The sequence below is a fragment of the Dunckerocampus dactyliophorus genome, chromosome 11, assembly GCF_027744805.1.
Source record: "Dunckerocampus dactyliophorus isolate RoL2022-P2 chromosome 11, RoL_Ddac_1.1, whole genome shotgun sequence".
NCBI classification, from domain to species: Eukaryota; Metazoa; Chordata; class Actinopteri; order Syngnathiformes; family Syngnathidae; genus Dunckerocampus; species Dunckerocampus dactyliophorus.
Genome location: NC_072829.1, coordinates 18368305 through 18383950, shown reverse-complemented (window position 1 = coordinate 18383950; position 15646 = coordinate 18368305). Strand labels below are relative to the sequence as shown.

The 15646-nt window shown below is 39.4% G+C and overlaps 1 protein-coding gene across 2 annotated transcripts; it reads left to right on the top strand.

Moving 5' to 3' along the window:
• Nucleotides 1-5189: 5189 nt before the first annotated feature.
• Nucleotides 5190-14928, top strand: cab39l1 (calcium binding protein 39, like 1). 2 transcript variants are annotated; one of them, XM_054792798.1, is made up of 9 exons: nt 5190-5533; nt 5933-6065; nt 6142-6306; nt 6410-6528; nt 9963-10131; nt 10211-10270; nt 10352-10417; nt 10503-10646; nt 12352-14928. In XM_054792798.1, exons 2-9 carry the CDS (start codon nt 5949-5951, stop codon nt 12541-12543), a joined length of 1032 nt encoding a protein of 343 aa, XP_054648773.1. In that variant the 5' UTR covers nt 5190-5533; nt 5933-5948; the 3' UTR covers nt 12544-14928. The 2 variants fall into 2 exon arrangements, with proteins under 2 accessions (XP_054648773.1, XP_054648774.1); XM_054792799.1 differs by lacking the exon at nt 5190-5533 and adding an exon at nt 5657-5850.
• Nucleotides 14929-15646: the final 718 nt, after the last annotated feature.

Below are 15646 nucleotides of genomic sequence, written 5' to 3'. Positions count from 1 at the left end.
GATAAACAACCTATTTCATTTTTTTTTTTTGTTTAAATTACAAGTTCCAAATGTTCTTTGTCTCACTCCCCTTCTGGTTATTGCATATTGTAGGTCTACTTAAAACCTCATTAAGATCCAAATGCGCAAAATGCAAATTCTAGCAATTTTTCAACTGGTCTTAAGATTTTGATCAGGAGTGTAGCATTGTACAGGTATTTCCCTGTGTTCAGGATTCTTCTCCTGAATTTAATTGTGTGTATTACGTTTTTGGGCAGCAGGTTATTTTTTGCTTTATGCATAATTGCAGCAGTTTGAAAGTTTGCCAGGTCAACAAATTTTAATAACTGCCATTTTAGGAATAAAGGGTTTTTATGTTCTCTATAACCATCATTATGGATTATTGTAACGTTTTTGTAGTACAGTTAATGAGTGAAGTGGACTTCCAAATATCTCCACACAATAAGTTAAATATGGTAAAACCAGAGAACAATAGAGTATCGAGTGATTTTTGGTCCAGAACAAATTTAGCCTTGTTCATTATTGAAGTAGTTCTTGCCACTTTATGTTGTATATTTTTAATGCGGGATATTGCAGTATACAGTTATCATATTGTCATCCATTGTAACGCCTAGAAATGTATTTTCATTTTCATGTCAATGTCTACTCCGTCTGTTTGTATTTGTGCATAAGTGTCCTATCTGCTATTGCCAAAAAGCATTATTTTAGTTTTCCTTGGGTTCAGGAATAGTCTGTTTTCATCAAACCATCTTTTTAGTGTAGTCATTTCATCTGTGACTTTGCTTTATTTGCTCTTGTGTGCTTTCTCCTGAACAAAATGCAGTAGTATCATCTGCAAATAATCCTAGCTTTAGGTCTTTTGTGACTTTACAGATGTCATTTATAGTAGGGTTGAACATTTTTGGTCCCACTATTGACCCCTGGGGTATGCCGCACAATATACTTAAGCTTGCAGATGTATATTCTCCTAGCTTAACATACAGTATTGCTTCCTGTTTGCTAAGTAGCTTTTTACCCAGTTCAGAACTGACCCTCTGATTCCATACCATTCTAGTTTGTTAATGAAAATATTGTTATTAATTGTATCAAATCCATCCATCCATCAATGTTGTATACCGCTTCTCCTCATTAGGGTCGCGGGGGCATGCTGGAGCCTATCCCAGCTGACTTCGGACAACAGGCGGGGTACACCCCGGACTGGTCGCTAGCCAATCGCAGGGCTGCCTTTATTAAATCCATAAATAATGCAGCTGCACACTTTCTGCGGTCTATAGCGTTGGTAACTTCCTCGCTTATTTCAGTTAATGCCATGGAAGTTGAAATATTTGCTCTGTATCCATATTGGCTGTCCTTGAGTAATTCATTCATTATTTATCAATGTATCTAACCTGTTGTTGAATAGATTTTTAATGATTTTAGAAAATTGTGGCACTAAAGGAATTGGTCGGTAGTTAGTAAATAGATTTTTTGAAAATTGGTACTGCTTTAGCTATTTTCATTTTGTTTGGAAATGTTTGTAAATATACCGATCTGCAATCTCATTAATGACCTTCTTATCATTTCCATTTTGCTTGCATTACAAACAGGTGATGTTTTTGCATTTTTTTTCAATAAAAGCAAACTGAAATTGTTTACAAAAAGCAGTTTACCACTCTTCTTTCCTATATTTTTTATATTACATTTTTACAGTTATATGAACATTGTACAAGTTACATGAAAAAAAAAAACATTGAAAACTTGGACTTTTCTTTACGTTTTGTAATGTCACATTTTTCAGTCACATTATGAATGATCCATGAAGAAGCCATCTTCTTTGTTACATTACGTTTCTGCATTTAATGCATTTGTTGCTTCACCCAATTTCATCATTTCATGTGGAAAAGTATACTGTAAGTCTACCACAGAGGACAATGGAATAGTGTGTTGTTTTCAGTATCTTAAAGATGAATGACGTGTGCTTAAAAACACTTAATTTCTACCTCTGATAACACAATTGTCATGATTCTGTCCTGCCACACCTGTCTCTCTCCTTTGTGTTGCAGTGGCCATGTTTGGCAGAGCCACCTGTGCACACCTGTAACCAGCCTGCCATTAGGCCTTTATATACAGTACTCTGTTTTGGTGACAGAAAGATGCTGGACTGTCTATTCAACTCCTTGTTTCCCAGGTCAGCTAGTTTTACTAGTTCCTTTTTCCTGCTCCGGGTTGTGAGTATTTACTGCTACCTTTCTGCTCCTCATACTCTTTGCTAGCTCCGCTAGCTCCTTTGTTTAGTTTCATGTGACTTCGCCCCGTTTCTTTGTTGATTGCATTTTCTATGTTACTTCGTCCCAGACCCCTTTTGTAGCTCTTTGTTCCTTTTATGACTTTATATTCACTACTTGTGTGCCTTTTGTTTAATAAATATTGCAAACCTACATTTTTTTTAGTGTCTGCATTGGTGTCCAATAATTAGACTTCATTGCCTCGTTACAACAATAACTGGATGAATTTGATAACTTAATTCTTTGTACCCTAAAACGTGGGTCGGTATGGCAGCCATTTTCCTATTTCATTGGACAAACCCCAACCAAACAACCACATCACTGCAAAGCCGAGGATGTACTCTCCATAGCTTTTATTCTTGTACAGTGCCACTCGTGTACACGAAGCCTTGGCTGCAACTAAAAATTCTGTCCATAAAAATAATGAACAGACCGCATTGCACCTCCTGTAGCTGAAGTTCGACTAACGGTCGTCCCCTTCTCTCCAGCACTCTGGAATAGACATTCCCAGGGAGGCTGAGGAGTGTGATCCCGTATAGTTGGAACATACACCTCAGTCACCCTTCTTGAAAAGGAGGACCACCACCCCGGTCCGCCAATCCAGAGGTACTGTTACCGACTTTCATGCAATGTTGAAGAGGTGTGTCAACCAAGACAGTGCCACTACATCCAGACTGTTGAGGAATTCAGGGCCACCTCAGATACCTCAGCCACGGTGTTGGGCCTGTCTGCGTTCGTATCCTCAGACTATTACTTCCTCAATGGAAGGTATGTCAGTGGGATTGAGAAGGGCCTCAATGTATTCCTTCCACCGCCTGACTATAACCTCAGTCAAGGTCAACAGGACAGAATATGCCACATTCATGTGCTGCAAAGCAAATCCCAGGGAATAACATTTAATAACAGGTAAGACTTAACAATTACCTTTGATAGAATTTGGCCCATAGACTTCATGATTTGGCCATTATAACATAGTTTTGAGAGCATAATTTGCAGAGTTTGTGGAAAACACTATTCCCATGCACAATTCATTCATATATCTATGGCAGCCATCACCAAATGGCGGACCTCGGTCCGGATCCGGACACAGTGATGGGCCTTTACAGCCCCGTGACCAATTACAGTGAATGGTAGATATTATAACATCTAATCATGCTCGCGGACTGATCTCAGCGGCAGTTTGCGGGTGTAATGACTTAAAGTTTTACGGTTAATGTGACAGCAAATGTGGTGACGTCACTCAAAATGAGCCAATAAAATTCTTTGTTTACTTGCCGGGGCCTAGCCATCCACCCGTTTTCTATGCCGCTAATCTTCGAATAGAACCGTGGCTTGCTAAGTAAGACGTTGATGCAGAAAACTGAACATTTAAAAGTGAAAGGACAGACCAATATATGTTCATTCTTCCATGATCCAGTACCAAACTACTGTGTCTCATCAAGAAACAAGAATTTTTACTGTCATTGTGTTTCCACACAGTGAAATATGCTCTGAAACTGTAGTGCCCACTATGAAAAATCTACAAGAGTCATAGCAGATTAATATACAGCACAGCAACGTGCAAATTAGTCTCCACTGAGGATTGTATGGATATTGGAGATATTGGTGCTGCATATTCAAATATGCACTAATATTGAAAGCCCTCCCTGCCTCACACCCCCCTGACAATTCACCACGCCCGCCCCACGCCCCACTATTTGAGAAGCACTGGTTGTAGGGTGATGTGCGGGGTTTCATTACATTTGATATTCATATGAGCTAGTCTGTTGGACGCAATTTAAGGCAAAGTAAGGCTCGGACCTTTGCTGTGAAAAAAATGCATATACAGAACTTAGTCAATTTTAAATGAAGACCCCTGGTCTATGGGGTAGCTGGAATGTAAAAACGTATCGGTTTTCTCCGTGTACTCCGCAGTGGCGGACGCAGAAATTTTTCACTGGGGTGGCCAACTCTAAATTGTCCATAGGTATGAATGTGAGCGTGAATGGTTGTTTGTCTATATGTGCCTTGCAATTGGCTGGCGACCAGTCCAGGGTGTACCCCGCCTCTCGCTCATAATCAGCTGGGATAGGCTCCAGCGACCCTTGTGAGGACAAGCAGCATAGAAAATGGATGGATGGGTGGATATTTACCGAGCATACATTTAACTTAACATGTTTTCTGGAGAGCAAGGTAAGCCTGAGCAAACAATGTTAATAAAAATGTAAATTCCATTGTTACCATCCATAAAATTACTACAAAACCACGTAGACAGAAGTTGAACCGTGTTGTAAATATGACCTTATGACAATGGCAGTGCTGAAACCTAAAAATTTTGAGAAAGTTGAGAACTAAAAGAAAGGGCGGGTGGGCGGATCAATCTTATTACCAATACCAAGTCATATATTTTTCGGTTGTCTTCTAAGTGTATTTTCCACAAATATCGATTTTGTAAACAAAGTCAGGCAATAAGTCATTGGGCTTGGGGTTGTGAAGGATTTGAATTAAGGTCAATGGTAGTTTTTACTTGTATTTTGCTGAAAAAATTGTATGTAATAAAAAGGAACAATTATATATTTTAAATAATGTTACATTGTCTTATATTGTCATTTATATATTGTTAAAATGTATTTATAAAAGCGTGTACCGGCCTGGTATTTACTTGGTATAGAAATGATACCAAAATTTGCCCAACCTTAACAGAATTAAAACAATAAACGCGCTTCAGGTCCTGCAACTAGAATTTAGATGCACTTGATTATTGCTTTAGGTCGACACAGTTACATTAATGTTATGTAGTATTGAATTGGTCCACCCAAACAAAACCCTTTCATCTCTAAAACAAGCGCAACTTTCGCAAGGGGGCGGTTCTATAAAAAAAATGTCGCCTATTGTAAACACGATTGGCGTAAAACTACGTCAGTCATTCTGTGAGGCAAAACATACCCACCCAGTGTCCCCAGGATGAGGAGAGGACTAGAGTTTCAGGAGTAGACAACAGGGAAATGAAGTTGACAGTCAGGCTAGCTAGCTAATTAGGTGACAGACGGTCAAGAATAGCCAAGTTTAGTTTAAACAGCACCGCTATGACGCTCGTCCGTTTAACATACTTATAGCCGTGTTTTGTTGCGAGTTAGACATAAAAAGCCGCTACTGATCGGCGATAAGGCAACTCACATTTAACGCAACCTAACCGTGAAACAGGAAAGTACAACAACTTGCTAGCCTGCTAGCTAGCATTTAGCCAGCAAGCTTCCTCCAACTGTAAAACTTCACCTCTCATTCGATCGGTGAGTTTTGACACTTTTGAGAATCTTTAATTTAAGTAATTGTGTTTTCCGTAGGGTTCACCGTTGAACATGGCTTTTTTCTCGCGATGGCTGCTGGGTCACAAGCTAGCTCAAACTTTTGTCGATGTGGATATTGCTGTAGCTTGGAAATATTCGTCGTCTTTAACGATACACTAAGTGACAGTTGTTAAACGGTGAAGTTATCGTTAATTCTTGAAAATAAATTAGGGGAGGCTGATGTTGCATTGCTCCGTGTGTTGCTCTGGTCTCAATAGTTTATTACCTAGTGTCGACTTTCAAGCAGACAGTAACCTACGGTAGCCATGGCCTTGCTTTCCTCATGTGTGCCTTTTGCAGCCATTTCATGGTTCATCACAGTTGTGTTTCTTTTTCAAACAGATAACCTCCTCCAGTCATGCCTTTTCCTTTTGGGAAATCTCAGAAGAGTCCAGCAGAAATAGTGAGGAGTTTAAAGGAAAATGTTGCATACATGGAGAAGCTGGACGCTGGTGAAAGTAAAAAATGTGAAAAGGTCAGTGCTAGTTTCTGGTCACTATATTGTTAACTTGGAAGTGCACGTGTCATAATTTTAACTGCACACTTCCCAGGTTGCAGAGGAAACTTCCAAAAATCTCGCTTCCCTGAAGGAGGTACTCTGTGGGACAGGCGACAAGGAGCCCCAAACGGAAGCAGTGGCTCAGCTCGCACAGGAGCTGTACAACACGAACCTCCTCATTTCGCTCATTGCAAATCTGCAGAGGATTGACTTTGAGGTAGGAAACACACTCTGATGAGTCAATTTGAACCCGGTCAAAGCAAAATGTGGTGTTCATGCCACCAGGACCATTCAGTTTAGTGTTGTTTTCTTATACACAGGGAAAGAAGGATGTGGTTAATCTGTTCAGTAACATTGTGAGACGACAGATTGGCACTCGTACTCCCACGGTGGAGTACATCTCGACGCACCAACAGATCCTTTTCATGCTTCTAAAAGGGTATGTTCAACTCATCACATACAAGGAGAAACAAATGCATTGAAATATATTCATTTATAACTTGCTTGTTGAAACATTTTTCTGACACATGCCTCGTTTCGAGCTCTGCAGAGTATGTTTCGACAGCTCCCATCAAGCAGCAAGCAGGAACTTGTTGCATTTACGCAAGCGTCGTACATGTAAATGAAAAGATGGAAGCATCCTGCTGCTTTTGTGGATCTTGGAGTTGTTTGGAGTTACAGAGTCAGCTGCTGTCTGTTGACAGTCAATGATGTCCCTCTTTGTCGGCTTCATTCGCGTGACCTAGATTAAATAATCGAGTACAATACCGCTGTCCTGCAATAAATCCTTCCTCCGGGAAATGTTAATTGTGTTTATTTCCATGGTCTCATTGCAAACCCTCAGTTGTAATTAATTTACAGTGGAACCTGAAAGGCTGAACACAATCCATTCCTTGCTGCTGCTTGCCCTGGGATTTGTTTGTATTTAGAAACGTTTCTCGTAGAAAATAATGGAAAATAATAGATTTAAACTGTCACCGTCATAAAACTTTTCCCTAACTATGAAACATTACAAACAACTAACAACACTATTAACTGTCATACCAGCGTAAAAACAAGTTAACTGCAGTATAAGGAAATTATACACAGTTGCACTTGAGATGATTCATCCCCCATGGTGACATTTATTCTCAGAGTTTAAAAGTATCAATTTCAATAGCTCACATAATAATACTGCAAATGGGTGCTATGTTATTTTTAAGTTGCCCATCTATTCAATGTTTGTATATATTGAAAATAAAAGCAATCTACAGTCGGGGTTATGCCATTTCAAGTGCATGCGTAAAGCTGATAATAAAAGTACTCCAATGTTTCCTGTAGGAATGCAATGTATTTGTGGCAGTGGTGGGTTGGGGGCGGTCTAAAATCAAATTGAGGTAAGAATGACTCAGAGTTTGATTTGCCAAACTACCTGTAGATTTGTCCTAAAATACAGCAAATATCATGGCATCACTACTAATAAAACATGTACAAAAAATAGCAGCAACTCAGAAGTACAAACCATGGCTCGGGAGTATTTTGCTGGTTGACAGGGGCCTGTGTCTTCGGCGATGGTGGAGGACACCGCGGCAATTGAAGGGGGCCCCGGTCCTTTCTTTGTGGGCTTTCAGGGCTCTGTTGTGGCAATGCTGCCGTTTTGGTTGGCTGGTGGGGATTAGTGTGTTGAGAGTACAGTCATGGAAAAAAATGATTAGACCACCCTTGTTTCTTTAGTTTCTTGGTCATTTTAACGCCTGGTACAACTGAAGGTACCTTTGTTTGGACAAATATAATGATGACAACAAAAATAGCTCTTTAGAGTAAAAATTTTTGCCAGTACGATGCTATAGCTATTCACGTAAGAACTTAAGTGATTTTGGTTATTATCAAGAAAATCATGGAAGTTGGTAGATATCAGCTCCTAAATTAAACTCTTATGAGCTTTATTAGTTATCATCATTATATTTGTCCAAACAAATGTACCTTTAGTTGTATCAGGCATTATAATGGATCAATAAACTGAAGAAACACGGGTGGTGTAATCATTTTTTTCATGACTGTAGATGTTTTTTTCAAAGTGTTTGCGGAACATTAGCTAGTTGGCGTGCAAAGTGTCTGAGGCAGTGGGGAGGTCCCACACAATCGGCGCCATGTTTGTTTACAACACGTGGTGACAGCACGTCATGCGTAAGGGAAAAGGAGCACGTGATTTGCACACCCCCACCGTACAGTATGGGTAATCTCACCTCATTGGACTGTTTTTTAAATAATTGGTTATCGGAGCCATTTTTTAATATTATCGGATTTATCGGCATGACATCATAATTCCTCAACTTGGCCCGATAATTATCGGTCCGATTGTTATTGTGTTATTTTAATGGACTCTGTAGGAGGGAGGAATAACGTAGGAGACAAAAAGTGAGTAAAAAACATGAAAAGCACAACAAATATATTAAGATCTACAAATGAAGTTTCTTCTATTGCTTCTTTTTGTCGTCGTTTTTAAATGTCACAAACAAGACAGAGCCACCTATGTGTGCATTGAGATGGGGGGGGGCCCACAGCAGCACCCGCTACTTGTTGACAAAAGCGATATGTGCTCTTTTAGAAAGACCACAATTTTTACATGTTTATGTCTTTTTCGTCAACTATTAAAAGTGAAACCGCAAGAGTGACCTTAACATGACTTAACAAGACCTTAACATAACTTTCTCAGACGCTGCCACACTCAAATTTTGGCCAGATGGATAAAAAAAAATGTGAAAACAAAATATAGTTAGAGCTACAAATGAACTTTCTTCTATCACTTCTTTTTGGCATTTTTTAAAAATGTCACAAACAAGTCGGAACCGACTGTGAGTGATTTTGGATCGGGGTTCCGTTTTTTGAACAACAGCATCTAGAGGAGTCTGAATACATTAATCCCTCATTTATTGCAGTTAACTGGCTCCATAGAAATTCTGTTTGCGACTTTCTAAATACGTTTTTTAAACATTTTTAGAGCCCTCTAAACATGAAATGACACCCCCACACTCGTATTACTCAATATAGTAGACATAATAACAAAAAATAAGCCATTTAAGACATAAATAAGACTCATCTGTGTGTGTGTGTTGTAAATGTGTTCTGGTGGCACTGACAGGAAGTGACATTGGGGGTTTAGAGTTGAGTTGTAGCTTGGTTTGGGTTGCATATGCAATAGTAGCTTCTGTTAGGGTTAGGATTCTTGTGCCTTTTGTGAGATCATTCAAACAGGCAATAACAGCCTGTTGTTCCGGCGATCAAATCTGGTGCTTGTGTGTCTCACTGAATGTTACAGTAACATTACTGACACCTAGTGACCAGTGTAGAACTACATAACATCCCAGTGTCTTTGAATGCGTCTTTTGAATGCCTTGCATTTGAATTCATTTAGACATTTTATGCTTGAAAATGCTTAATTTAGGCAAAAAATACATACAAATTGCTTACATATGTTTTTTGTTTTTTTACGACAAAGACTCGCCAAATACAGTGACAATGTGGCTAAGTTGGCAATATTAATCCTTCTTATTATCTGGCGGACCAGGTGCCTTATAATGTGTTTATGAGCGAGGGTGAACAGGTAGCACCAAATCTATTTGTGACAAATGTATGAATGTGAAACACTGCCTTTAGGTGCTCACTGAGTAAGTGAATTAATTTAGAGAAGTCTTTTATGCTGACATGTGATGGGACATCATGCATGATGGTGGTTGAACATATCAAGCTTGACACATATTTTTCTGAAAATCTTCCTTTCCAAATTGTACAATGTGAACGGCATTCAGCCTTCGAGGTTCTACTGTGTTCAGCAATAATATCGCTCATAAAAAGGTGATCTAGTACTGACTGGTACTGTGTGCACATGTACAGCTATGAGAGTGCAGAAGTGGCGCTGAACTGCGGAATTATGCTGAGGGAGTGTCTCCGCCACGAACCACTGGCGAGGACTATACTCTTCTCTGAAGAGTTCTACTGTTTCTTCCGATATGTGGAACTCTCCACCTTCGACATAGCCTCAGACGCTTTTGCATCGTTCAAGGTACGCTTGGACAAAATGATCTCTCTGTCCAGCATTGTCAAACATATCTTTTAATGTCCTGTTTTTTCTCCCTTGTCAGGATCTCCTCACAAGACACAAGCTTATGTGTGCTGATTTCTTAGAGACCAATTATGACCGGGTAAATACACAAATTGCCTGTTTTTGTACACGTCAAAGTGTGCGGTAACAATATTTAACACTGCTTTCAAATGTCTGTAAGGTGTTTACAGAATATGAGAAGCTCCTGCATTCTGAAAATTATGTCACCAAACGACAGTCTTTGAAGGTAACACCTTTGCCGCTTTACGGTAAATCCGAGTCGATGAAATGAATATTTGGTGTCGTCAATAAAGTTTATGAATCATTTTCAGCTCCTTGGAGAACTTCTGCTGGACAGGCACAACTTCACTGTTATGACAAAGTACATCAGTCGAGCAGATAACTTGAAGCTGATGATGAACATGCTGAGGGATAACAGTCGAAACATCCAGTTTGAAGCGTTCCATGTCTTCAAGGTGTGTGCTTTTTTTTTTTTTTTAACTTTCATTTGCACTGTTTCACAAAGGACCACAATCTATTTGTGGCAGCGGTGGGTTGCGCGGGGGTATTGCGCGAATTTGTGTAATTGACTACGGTGCATTTGTGAATGAGTAAAAGAAAACATGACAAACAAAACATGTAACCATTTTTCTGTTGCTTCTTTTTGATTTTTTTTATGGAAAAACCGAATGTAGATGGGCCGACAGCACCAGATATTATATAGAGGGGTCTGATTATTTGCTAAATATTCTAAGATAGTAGTATTTAGGGCTGCATTGAGTCACACTAACATGGGATTTTTGATTTGGGTTAATTTGTAAGTATCTGCTTTTCTTTTTTTTCTTTTTTTTCTTTTTTTTTTTTACTAAACGAGCTACGTCACAAACAAACCATGCATTTTACTAGGGGTGTCATGAGATGTCTCATGATATTTCTCACTTAGAGAAAACCTTTGGCACGGGAACGGGTCAGCGAGAAGTGGCATCGCTACGGTGAATGATAATACGCATAATATGGAAGTGGGAGTGCGTGAAGCAGGATTGGAACCACACATAAAGTGCTTTACACGCACTGTAATCCTTGCAATCCAACCAACCTCGGTGTTTCATCGTCACTCGTGTGTGAATATTGTTATTCGTCCAGGTCATCGTGTTCTCAGGGCATTGAATTGGTCGCAACTGGACTGGTTAGGTTGGCCGTGCAGGCTTGATCAGTTCATGCTCAAAGACTAGGTGGGACACACACCAGTCAGACTAGATGGGACAGCTCTAGTTTGAGAACTGTCCAGACAGGAATGGTTTGACTGTTTAGTGGTGTCAAATGACAATCGTTGGGATACAATGGAGAGGGGCCTCAGCCCACCAACGATTGTCGTTTGGGTGGTATCACCTTCGTTAGTGTCCCATTCAGATGTAATGATGGTCACTTGTCACTGCTTTTTCCATCAGAATTCTATCAGAACATGTGATACGAGTGTCTATTTCGCTACTTCCTGGTGCCACTAAGCACCATGGCAACAGTACTTCTTTCAGCGTAAACATAAAATGAACAATTTACAATTTCTTTAACATGTGCCTTTTCATAACTACACATCAAAATAAATTATTAGTAGCAGCAGCTACAACTGCAGTCATTATTTTAACTTTTATAATTATTAGCTTTTGTTTGAATTTGTGGAAAAAAGTTGAACAGTTAAAGGCATCTGCATTGTTTTGTGACTCCGGTAAAAAAAAAATTAAAAATGTCTGTTTGTCCAGTCCTATATTTTGTTATTGTTTTCTTAAAAGTAATGTTAAAAATATCATCTTGTCTCGTTCTTGAGAATCCAATATCGTGTATCATCCCGTCTTGTGAGCTGAGTGTATCGTGACACCCCTACGTTTTACTCAAGGACTCATGCTGCACTGTCGCTAGCATGATAGCCACCCCTTCACTCTCCCCGTCACCCCAGCAAGGCCACGGCGATTTGGTCAATGCTGCCCTGGCCGGTAAGGTTATCATTTATCATTCATCAGCTGGCGGGCGAAACGATTGCATTCATGAATTGACTTTTCTTTTGTCTTGTCTTTATTATGTGCATGAATATTCTGTCAACATGGGCATGTGCGTATCTCTTATATGCTTAAGTTCTTTGTGATGTTTGACAGCACTGCGATACATGACTTATTTTTGATCTGCCAGGTATTTGTTGCGAACCCCAACAAGACTCAGCCAGTGCTGGACATTCTGCTTAAGAACCAGGCCAAGCTCGTGGAGTTCCTGAGCCATTTCCAGACAGACAGATCAGAGGACGAGCAGTTCTGTGATGAGAAAAACTATCTGATCAAGCAGATCCGGGACTTGAAGAGGCCCACAGCGCTGGAGGATGCTTGAATCCTGCAGAATGGATGCTCCCAAAGGTGGTAGATGCAGTGGCGGGGGTGGCAGCCAGCATCTGAAGACATCTTCTTTAAGGTTTAGCTTTTTGTTACACAATGTAGGAACAAAGTAAATATGACTTCCTTCTGTTTTTAGTTTGGATGGGTTTTACATCCAGCAACCTGAGTGGGCCAAGAACTCTTATATAAACCGTAGTGCTTCTTAAGCGTTGAGCAGTCCATCCTTGTAACGTTGGACCTTTAACTGTTACCTTTCACATTGATGCCAGCAGAGACCTTTTAAAATGACAACTTCACCATCTCTGCAGCAGCATGAGATCTGGACAGAAATGTGAAATCTGATTGATTGCCTTATTGTTCATAATTTCTGGTGACAATCACATTTTTTTTGCTGTCACAGAGGCCGACCTTACCACAGCATTTGCAGACATAGGAAGAGAAAATCGATAGGACAGAGGAGTTCATTGATTGTGTGGCTTTTTAGCCGGAGTTCGGTGAGGCTCGCATGTCTGAAATAGAAACGGGGCATCAGATAATGCTGCAGGCTATAGCAGCCGTCCCTGCGCAGCCAGGACGGGCACAATATTCCAATTGATCCTCATGTTTACTAAGCATAGATTGTCAAAGGAGTTTTAGGATTGCACTGAAAGAAACATAGTTAATAATAAATAAGTATTCCACAAGAATAAAGCCATAACGTTCTCAGAATAAAGTGTGGTAATTTTCCGACAATAGTCCAAGTATTTCACATTAAAAAATCGAAATGAAAAAATGCTATTAACGGGCTCTAGTGGTTACAAGCGATGAAATAGTTCGTCCAGCATCATAAATCACAAGTGTTTTGAACAAGCGAGAGAGAGAACGCTGGTCTCACATTGCTGCATTCACGGAATTTCACTTCTTCACAACTTAAATGTCATAATAATATGGCTTTATTTCCTTAGCATTACAACTTCTCTACTTGAACTTTAATAACGTGACGTGGGTCTCGTAGTTTTACACCTTTTTTTGGAATTTTTACAATTGTTTTCCTTTTCAGTGTGGTCCTAAGGCTTCTTTGTCGCCATGTACCCTTGTTCGCACAGTAATTACTGAAAAGGACTTTTCAGGCACGGCCCCTTTAAAGCAAAAAGCAGGAAATAATAAGTACGTCAATCTGACGCATATTCTAGTCGAACCAAAGTACCTTATCTAATTTAAGTCAGTTGATATGTAAACAATTTTTTTGGAAATATCTTACTCGATTCAGACTAATTGAGATTAGAAAAAATTTATATCAAATAATTTGTTTAGTTTTGAAGTATTTAATCCGTTTAGATGCCACGACAAAATGCACAGGGTTTGATGTCACATATCTTGGTGACATGGAGTTTAGTTTTTGTATTTAATATGTGATTGTAGTATTATTTGATCCTGTGATGCATCACATGAGTGAGTATGAGTTGTGACTATTTCTTCCGGTCATCATTTCATCTGTTCAATTTCCTCATTATTTTTCTTTGGGTCTAAAATTTTAGGATGCTTTTTGTGCGTGCGCAGTCCTCTAGCATACACCTCAAGGATTTAGAACGTACTTTCTCTTGCTGTTCCTTGACATTTCAACTTCAGTGGTTTTGTATGCACGCGTTTGTTGTGTCACGTATGGTCAAACTTGAACGGGGTTTTCTTGGTGGAAAACACACTTCAGTTGGGTGGTGCCACATGAATGTTACTTCATAATGAATTGCATTGTGGGACCTCATAATGACAGAATGAATTACGCCTTATTTCAAGACATTCAATGGATTATAGCTGTCAGGTTCATTTCAATCATTTCAAAACCAAAGTCTGTGAAAGGATATTTGAGTTTATACATTTATTATTAGTTCTATTCTATGATACTAAAATGCGTGTACATACATCAAGCATAATTATTAGCCCCCGTAAACCCAAAAAGTATATATCATAGTCTGCTTCTTGTCCATTTGAGATAGTTGCTATGTACAGTACAGTACATTCCTCAGCTATACAGCCACTCCACTAGATGGCACTCCTAGTAACAATTGGCACCTTATTTACATTGTGCTGAGTGAGCGTTACATGTCTATAGAATCCTACCTCCACTTGTGACCATATACAGTAAATCACTGGCAATATAATATAGACATTTAAGTCCTTAATTGGAAGACTATATTTGTATTCCGAGACGATATATAGTTTTACAGTTAGCGGTTTGACTGTATATTTCCTTACTTTGACTCTTCAGTGTATTTTTTTCTATTTGTTGGCTTCCCCCCCGGCCCCCCATTTAATCATTTATTTACTTTGGGTGGAGTTCTATGTACATACATTTATAAAGAGTGTGAACGAATTCATGAAAATAAACTTTGTGGCAATTTAACTCTGGGATTTTCTTTCACGACGTATCGCATATATCACTGTTTTATTTAATTTTTTTTATCTTTATCGTCCATTGAAGTTGAAACATACAATGAAAAGACTTCAGCAGCTCTGTCAGCTAAGAGTATAAAATATTGTGATGTTCAGGCATGATGACTGTGAACAAATCAGCCTTTTATTGGCCTCTACAAAACAGCGCTGTATACCTTACACAGGGGACCAGGGGAAAGTTTTCGTGCCCCCCCCTTGAAAGCTGATATCTAATTATTTGTACTGTACAGACTGAACTCGAAAATGCAACAAAATTGAAAGCAGTGAAGCATATACTGTAAGTGTATTCAAGAGTCAAATTGCATGCGTTAAGCCGTACATCAACGTCGCCGCCGTATTGGATGTGTCAAGAAATTTAAGTTAATTCCTCTTGTTTATGCATTCACACACTAATATACTGGGGAAACGGTTAGGCAATCAAAGATTGTATTTTATCTTCCCAAATTTTTGGTGCCGAACCGTGTCCCAAGTAGATTAGTGCGTGTGTGAATGTATAAACGAGAGGAATTAATTTAAATTTCTTTGTAGAAAAGAGCTTTATGAAAGTAAGTACGTTAACTTGTACTCGATTACAGCACAGCCTTGACACATCCAATATGGCGGCGACGTTGACGTATCCGAGCAGTGGACAAACCCACAGGCCGGAACCACACACATTACTCCCATCG

Excerpts from the sequence above, each read along its gene's own strand:
- cab39l1 (XM_054792798.1), top strand. The coding sequence starts at position 5,949 with ATGCCTTTTCCTTTTGGGAAATCTCAGAAGAGTCCAGCAGAAATAGTG. Across the intron at positions 6,066-6,141 it reads AAAGTAAAAAATGTGAAAAG|GTTGCAGAGGAAACTTCCAA; the intron begins GTCAGTGCTAGT and ends CACACTTCCCAG. Across the intron at positions 10,418-10,502 it reads CCAAACGACAGTCTTTGAAG|CTCCTTGGAGAACTTCTGCT; the intron begins GTAACACCTTTG and ends AATCATTTTCAG.